At 33.4% G+C, this 8,640-nt stretch overlaps 1 protein-coding gene across 2 annotated transcripts; it reads right to left on the bottom strand.

The window, feature by feature from the left end:
* Positions 1-3,562: 3,562 nt before the first annotated feature.
* LOC108341996 (ubiquinol oxidase 4, chloroplastic/chromoplastic) lies at positions 3,563-8,361 on the bottom strand. 2 transcript variants are annotated; one of them, XM_017579696.2, is made up of 9 exons: positions 8,028-8,359; positions 7,780-7,957; positions 7,292-7,385; positions 6,911-7,026; positions 5,819-5,927; positions 4,974-5,042; positions 4,507-4,578; positions 4,368-4,415; positions 3,563-3,992 (listed from the first exon to the last, which is right to left on the bottom strand). In XM_017579696.2, the coding sequence occupies exons 1-9, from the start codon at positions 8,120-8,122 to the stop codon at positions 3,778-3,780; spliced, it is 996 nt and encodes a 331-aa protein (XP_017435185.1). In that variant the 5' UTR covers positions 8,123-8,359; the 3' UTR covers positions 3,563-3,777. The 2 variants fall into 2 exon arrangements, with proteins under 2 accessions (XP_017435185.1, XP_052735238.1); XM_052879278.1 differs by lacking the exon at positions 4,368-4,415 and having other exon boundaries at positions 8,028-8,361.
* Positions 8,362-8,640: the final 279 nt, after the last annotated feature.

The raw sequence follows: 8,640 nt of genomic DNA, 5'->3' as shown, positions 1-8,640 counted from the left end.
TGGATTTGATCTGATTGTAAAACCTTAATTAATTTTTAAAAATAATATATTAATTAAAAACAATATCCTTTGTGTACATATAAAGCTATATATTTTATTAGATAGCTAATAAATTTTAATTTTATTATATTTAAATCAATATTTTTATGTTATATTTATTCTTATTTATTAAATAAAATATATAATATATAATTTAATATAGTATTATAATCTATTGTTTAAAAAAAACATTTATAACATTTAATAAAATTTCAAATATTATAAAAAAACATAAAGTCTAACAAAAAATATGAAAATTTTAAATTATATCTAATAAAATTCTTACTAAAGTTTTTTTATAATTATTGAATATCTATTTAGATATATATTTATTAGATATATTATTAAAAAAAATAATTAATATAATTAAAGTATAAATTTAAGTTATATATTAGAAAAACATATAATAAAAAATTAATAAATTTAATATTCATAATTTATTAATTTAAACTTTCAAATTGAAACATCTTATTTAGTTTTGATATAAAATTTAGACGAAATTTTTTTACAACAAAATTAAATAACTATTTTATATATTTTAAAATATATTTAATCAATTAAGGATTTTAAAGTCCTATATTATTATATAATCTTCTTATATGTAAGCTGTCAGAACTCGGAAAAACGCATCCAAACCCTCATGTCAGTTATTTAAAACGCACCCAAAACCTTCTGCGCGGACGCCAGGTGTCAAGCAGCGAAGATTCGAAAATCAGATAGTGGAAGGCAGGTGTCAGCGAGTGAGCGGACGTTCGTTTTAACGTGGGAAGCAAAACTGAAATTTTTGAAAACCCCGTTTCACTCACTCTGCATGCACCCTTTCTCTCCAAACTCTGATTTTTCATATTCTCCTTCTTCTCTCTAGAAAACTCTCCCTTCTCTCTATTGTAACTCACCTTTTCTCTGCTCCGATCACCGTTCAGGCACCGTAGGAGCATTCCCGGCGTCCCAAGCTTCCTCTTGAACCGAACAAGTTTCAAGTTTGAGCGGGTAAGTGTATTTGTCCTTGGTCGTTCGTCTTTTGTTACATGCAAAACCAAGTTTTGGTTGCATGCAGGGGTGTGGTCTAAGTTACCTTTGATTTTCATGTTGTTTGGTTTAGTTGGAAGAGTTAAGTGATCGTTGAGGGTAGAAAGATTTTAGTCGGACGAACCAAAAACCTATTCTTAGGACGTCCAATCACGTATTCAGGTAAGGGAAGCTTATCTAATTTAATTGTATGTTGTTGTATGTTCGTTGATAATGAATGCTTGTTGATGAATGGTTGAATGTATGTATCCAGTATGAATACTGATATGGTGGTTGATGTGGAATATGATTTCTTGGTATGATATGGATTGTATGAAGTAATCAAATTGATTATGATTAGAATTTTATAAAGTTATGAAACTATGTATTGAGAAATGAATTGAATATAAATGAAATCTGAATATGTATTCCCCATGATAGTGTACGTTCGTCATTGAACGGTCCTTGACCGTTCGGTGGTTCTGTTAAATTTGTTTGAAATGGAATTCTTTTAATTGGAAAGAATTCTAGTTGAGGATGAGCGTCTTTTTGTAATAGTGCTATGTTTGAGCGTTCGACCAAACGTAGATGTACCTGAGTGTTATGTGAGGAACTGAAAATCTTGTAAATATGTAGTGGTATAGTTAGTTATTCTTCAACCTGGTTTCCAACGTGTCTTATCATATTTATTATTCTTAATGTTTTTATTATAAGTGTAAATTAGTGATAGGTCTCAACCCAAGCTCTTGTAATGAGTGACCCTCGGTCTTATACCGAACGCTCGTACTCGTTTTAATTTATCAAACTTGATGAAACGGCGTTCGTCCAAATTCAGTAAAAATTCCTTTTACCGTGTTTGGTCATTGACTGGCATTAGGTTTCTGTAATTGAATTATTCTAGGTATGGTTCTTTAACGTCTTGATGTGTCTACATCCATTGGATCCGGCCTAGAGCCTTCGTACTTAATTTATTCTTTGAGTATTGGTCTGAACTCACGAGAGTCAGTTCATTCAACTGATTTACGTGGTAAATAACGTTCGTCATATATGGTATATTATTGTACTCGGGTTATTCTTAAATCTAAAAGTAACTCTCTCGGTCTTATTCTATTCTGGAACGGGAGATTTTATCGGTCTCGTTTCTATCGTTCGTCCTCGTTATGAAGAGGGCTGAACGTTCGGTATTTTATGTTCTTAGAAATGATGATGAAAATGACACTAAAGTGAAAGATTATAAAGGATGAAGAATATATGAGATAAATTAAAGGTTGTGAATTTGGAACGAGCGTTCCGGGGAGGAACGACTCTTGGATGAATATTGGAATTGGTAAAGTATGAATGTGAAAATGCTTAGCTGGCGGTTCATCCTGATGTTCCGTGAGTACTCGTCCTCACGTAGAGGAGGGTAGTTCATGTGTGGGAACGGCAGGAGGTCCTAGTCCTTAGATGTACTTTGGACGGAACGGACTAACCTCGGGTGGCAGCTGATGATAGAATTCCAGTTACTACATCACCGGGTGCACGAACGTCGTAGCTACACAGAATTCATACAGTCCGGACAGTCAGTCTAGTAGTAGGCCTTGATTGAATCGTATATTGGAATGTATTTGTTGTGTTTGAATATGAGAAATGTATGTTATTACCTGAATTAAATTACATAAGCTTATCCTGTGTTTTATTGTGTTGTCTCGTCCTTGTACGTCCGTCTTGTCATTGCAATGATCATCCGTGTGGATGTGAGCAGATGGAGACGCGCTACTGGAAGAGGCACTGGAAGAAGGAAATTTGGAGGAAGAGAATCTCATAGAAGTGGAAGTGAAGGCCGAGCCATAGGAGCGTTCGGCTAGTTTAAAGTAATTTTGTTGTGAGGTGATCGTTCGATCACCTCCTCCCTTTTGTTCTATGTGACCGTTCGGTATTTAGTTTTTTTTTTTTGTAAACCGTTCGATCATGTTTCCTTTTATCTGAAACAAATTAAGTTTGTAACTTGTGTAAGGCTGTTCGGCCGTAACTGTTCGTTACTTAATTTAAGACTGAACTAATATTTTATTAAATGTAATTATTCTATTATATGATTTTATTACTGTATTTTTGAGATGTTACATAAGCAAACAAGTTATTTTATTAAAATCTTTTAGAAAAGTTGTTAGTCTAATTAAAATGTATATATATAATTATTTAACAAAATAAAAATATTTAAATTAATGATAAATTAAAAGTTAATTGTATTTTAAAATGAATATTTAAAAAAAAATAACTCATAGTCTGATCTTTACTCATAAGTTTTTTGTGAACATTTTGATTTTATGAGTTTTTTCAATAGGAAGCTTCTTTGCACTGTGGGTATTTTTTTACCCTTTTTTACCCTAGGTGAGGACCAAAACATAAGAGGGAACCAAATTTACAGGTCCAGATAGATATGGTTCTACAAGGCAATGCATGGAACCCTATACCTCTAATGGCAAATCTCCAAATTCAAAAAATAAGGAAAAGGCAAGTGCAGAACTATAGACGATCTTCATAATATTATTTTCTCTTATACCTTCAATGAGTGAAGTATGAACATCTAACCTACAGAAGACTGTCTACATAAGATATTTCATTATGTTGATTTATTAATATTTAAGGTTAAATAATTGCACATTTACTTGCTATAAGGCAATTACTTGCCACATCCAAATTTCAACTATTTCCTGCCTCCTATCTTATTATGTATTGTGCCACGTCTTATTACTTCACTCTGGCTGGATCAGGATTAACTGATTTCTTTATACAGTCTACTATTCCTTCACAATCTACTTCCAGAGCACAGGCTGAAACATCATCACCATCCTCTGCATATGAATGAGGTGACCGGAGGTTACCATGGATTTGACAAGCCTTCATTGTCTTACAATGTTCAGCTTCGTCATCTCTGATATTTAAAAATACGTCGTACAGATTGTCTGGATGACAAAAATAAACTATTAATCATCAATGTGATAATTTTTTACAGCAAATTCCAAAGTCCACTGCAAAGAAGCATTTTTTTTGTTCTTAAGAAAATAATTATACTAGAATAAAGGGATTGCACAAAACCACAACAATGAAATTTCAGTACAAATATTTCCACTTCAGGACAGGAGCAATTAACAGCACAAATAATATTCAGTGTTCAAAAAGTGATTAATGATCAGCCCACTTAAAAAACTTGAGCCATTGATTATTCTGAAGGATCTGTGCTAGAAAAATCCCCTCCCCAGACACAACAGTTCAGATTAGAAAATTAGTAAAAAAAGTAATGTTGGACCAGGTTCCAAAGTGTTAGATATAAAGCATACCTATCTTAGGTCTTCTAGAATTTGGAACTCTGGAAGTCTGAAATTCATCTGAGGAAAATTATGTGAAGTGAGAATTCCAGGTTTTTCCTCCAGAAGAAACCCCAGTTCATAAAAGAGAAAAAAATTTATAAAAGCTTACCAAATAAATACAAGTCATCTCCTGTATAATATTTCACAGCAACCTCAGGAGGCGGCATTTTTTTCAATTCCTCTGCAAAAATTTTACCAAACCATGTTAGAGTTATTTAAGCTCCTGGCACAAATAGACACAATAAAATGGGTATGGGAAGGAAAGAGGAACAATCTAATAAGGAACTTTCATCAAATAAAATCACTAATATTATGATTGAATAAAAAATTCAGTATCTGTTTTCTTTTCTGTTGGCTTATACAACAAATAAGGTGATTTCACGCCCAATTTAATCCAAGGCGGAAAATGAAAAATGTAAGCATTCACATAAAGCTAGAATAACCACTGCCTGTCAATATTAATCTATGCTACGGGCTAACTGCTTTTCTGATCTATAAGAAAAGCATAAAATCAACTATAAACAAAGAATAAAAACATAAATGAAAAAAAAAAGACAAAAGAAATATCCATAATACCTCCTTGGACCTTGATAAATTTGTCGTAAGTTTCAAATGCATGACTCTCTACACATTCAGAAAAGTGATCTGCGGCAGAATGAACCATTCACAGAATCAATAATTCAAGAACCAAGATTCCAAGTAACTAACAGTAGAATATAATTCAATCAAACATGGTGACTAAATATTGATAATTTAGAAAAGGCAACCAAGGAGTTGCTCCATTCTTGTTTGTTTGTGCTGAACCGTTACTTTGATTGTTTTAACCTCCTCATTACAGTTTAATATCTTCTGTTTATCTCTTTTTTTTATCAGTTATTAGGGAAAACGAGGCACTCCATGACTCTATATTCTTTAAAAACTAAATCAATGAAAAAAAAAACAAAGTGACAATGAAGGTTAAAGAATAAATTATTGGTTTGTGGTATGCTATTGGAAGATTGGAGTGATTTTGAAGAGCGTGGGAGGAAAATAATCATTCACAATGATAGTTACAAGGGTAAAATAGGACATACAAAATTTGTACCCTAAAACATCATATCCCTTTTTATATGGGTATAGATGCCTGAGAAAAAAAAGGCCATATAGGAGTTGAGGAAACATTTTGCAGATACTCTTCCTTTACTACTATTACTGGTACAACCAAGTAAACAACCAGTGACAGTAGTAAAGGAAGAGTAGCTGCAAAAGTTTCCTCAATGCGCAGGCAACTTCTATATTTTCAATCAAACAATTGGGAACTTTTCACTTGATGTCTTAAAAACTCCTCACATGATCACTTAAAGATAATATAAACAACAAAATAAAAGATGTAACACTAGCAGCAACTGCAGTTAAACAAAATTCAAGCATTTAATACTTACATGCCATTCTTGGGCTTATTGCATACATTAAAACTGTCATAATATAGTAAAATATTGCTATATGCTGAGCAAGGAACCGATCAAACCACCAAGCATTCCCTCCTAGTTCCTGCAGTCAGACGACCAAGCTTATCATCTCATGCAATAAAGTACATAAAAAATAGAGTCACAACTAATGCATGTGAAACTACAAAACTTGCAAAGGCCTCTCCCCCTAGAAATATACTTTTACCCTCTATTTTCATTTTAAGGGCCCATTCGTCATACCAAAAATATAATATTTTTCAATTTTAGGGCAGATAAACATTTTATGTTGGTTGGTGCAGCTTTTTTCTGAAGACATTACACTTTGTTGATACTGTCATTGCACGACAGTTCAATAAAACAGAAAATTACAACCATTACAGGAGTAAAAATTGACTTCTCCTAAACTTAACAGCCAACAAAAAATAGTTAGAAATGCAACATTCTATGGATGCACACCAATGTTAAAAATAACTTTCTGATATTCGTTTTTAATTTTTGTTTGACTTTCTAGTATTTGTGTGGAATTTTTTTGCAGAAAACATGTTCTGTTATTTGGTACCTCAAAACAACTTTCAGAAAGCAGTTTCCAATGTTTGCTGTAGTGATAAAAATGAGCATAGCTTCCTGACCAATTGTTACAATCCATTGAAGATGGGCTTGAACAAAGTATAAATAGCTTTGATCTGAACAAAGGATAAATACTGAATTCTTTAACTATCATATTTTATCCCTAAAAACAAAAGGAATAAAACATGCCAGCTGAAAACATTTTCCCCTACCAAGTTATCATTGACAAAAGTAAGCATGGGTAAGGAGCACATTTACGGGACCCCAATCATTATCTTCAAACTGGCACATAGTAATGTACGACTAATTTTCCCTTCCCTTAATGTAAGTGATCTCCTCAATTTTCTTACTTTCAATAGGTCTTCTGCTCCAACGGCTAAGTTTATTCATAAATTCATAATACATTCAACTACTGGTCCTCTAAAAACAAAACAACTTTTGGATGGAAAACTAACAAAATTTGCAGGCTGGAATGAAATATTTTCGCAGAGATCTTACTTCCATGATGAGCAAATGATGCATTTCATTCCAGCTCTCAGCAAAATGTACTTTCAGATAATCTGCCCGCCTCCACCATCCAAAACTCTCGTACATATGGAGAACTGACATAAAGGCTGCCATAGATAACAATACACAAAACTTCATACCGAAAAGTCACAATGAAAATTCCCAGGGACTCTATACATTTACAAATAAATTAAGTTCAAAATTGACTGTGATGCTCAACGAGCTTGGTAATTTTTACTACAGTATAGCTAAAATATTGTAAGTTCCAAACATGGTCGTGAACTTAAGATTAAAATCAAAACCTAACATACAGTTTCAATTTTAAAAAAAAAAGGATATTCAAGTGTAGCAGTAAGGATTCCAAGTACTTACCAAAGTAAGGAACCCTGGCAATAGTCTCCAGCACATAAAACCTGGCGTAGTTTCTATCATGGTACAGAGTATCAAGTATCTTTATGACAGAATCCTGAAATTATCAGCCAAGCTGAAAATAAGTAAATAACGACTAATACTCACACCCTTCTTCGTAACAATAACAATCCCCAAAAGCAGAACTGACGAGTCAAAAAATTTCGACTGTGTAAGGTTATCTGTTTTCCGCCCAACATCAAGGTTGTCCAATTTTGATCACATCAACTTCATTTGTGTGCGGTTTCCTTCAATACCAAGGAAACCGACAAAACTGCGACCGTTTCTTAAAACCTTGCGTAAGACGCTTGCTAAATACTCTTACTCTTACGAACTCGATTAAAATGTTTTGGTAAGAAGTTGAACGATAAATAAGAATACGCAACAATACAACAGTAACTGATTCTGACAGCGAATTTTAGTTGAGAGTTGAAAGAGGATAATGAAATTACCGTGAGAAAGATATTGACCGATTGTTCGACCTTGATAATCCCTTTCTCAAACGCAGAGGTGCTAATTGAGTCCACCGAAGATTTTCCATTAGTGGTGTGAAGTGGAGATGATTTGGAGGGGAAGGAGTCCTGCACGATCACTTTTTCCTCGTTATCCTGAAGGAGAGAAGCGCGAGCCCTAGAGAATATGGAATCAGAGAATGAAACTGAAAAAAAGGAACAAAAGAAGGAAGGTTAGGGTTACGAACTTGAGAAGTGATGAAGCGGTATGAGTTCGAGGATGAGAAAATGGTTTGGGGAGACAGGAGGAAGCAAAGAGTGAAGAAGAGAGAATCGCCGCCATGGTTGAGAGGGATAGAGAGGTGTGTGTGTGGAGAGAGAGAGAGAGGGAGAGAGAGAAATTAACGGCCTTGAATAGAAGAAAGGAGAACGACAGGGTGAGAGGTCCACGGAGGCATTAGATTTATCAAATGCCGCATTTACGGCAATTCCGGCGACTTCCCGTGCCCCTGTATTGGATATTCTTTCTGCTCAGTTTTCCTTATTTTGTTTTTTTCTTTCAACTATACAAAATTCGGTATTTCGTTGTCCTTTCACGGAAAATTTTAGTTTAATCGACCTTTGGGTTCATAGAATATATGTCACAAAAATTAAAAACTAGTTATATGTGAGGTAATAATAACTCTTCTAGCCTTTTCTTCTTTCTATATCTTAATATGTAGAACAGGTTTGGAGAGTAAAGTATATATAATCCAATGTTTTAGATACCGCACGGATCATAAAAAATAATTTTATTAAGTTTGATAGGTGAATTATACAAAAGAAAATGTTTAATTTTATTATTTTAGGTTTATATAATGT

Source organism: Vigna angularis, chromosome 6, assembly GCF_016808095.1.
Source record: "Vigna angularis cultivar LongXiaoDou No.4 chromosome 6, ASM1680809v1, whole genome shotgun sequence".
Taxonomy (NCBI): domain Eukaryota; kingdom Viridiplantae; phylum Streptophyta; class Magnoliopsida; order Fabales; family Fabaceae; genus Vigna; species Vigna angularis.
Note: the sequence above shows the minus strand (reverse complement) of the source record. Positions and strands in the feature narration are given on the sequence as shown.

What these genes read in the sequence shown, in the direction of transcription:
- LOC108341996 (XM_017579696.2), bottom strand. Translation starts at nt 8,122, where the DNA reads ATGGCGGCGATTCTCTCTTCTTCACTCTTTGCTTCCTCCTGTCTCCCC. An exon ending in CGGTCAATATCTTTCTCACG is followed by an intron (nt 7,386 to 7,779) that starts GTAATTTCATTA and finishes TGATAATTTCAG; the next exon opens with GATTCTGTCATAAAGATACT. An exon ending in TTCTAGAAGACCTAAGATAG is followed by an intron (nt 3,993 to 4,367) that starts GTATGCTTTATA and finishes TTTGTCATCCAG; the next exon opens with ACAATCTGTACGACGTATTT.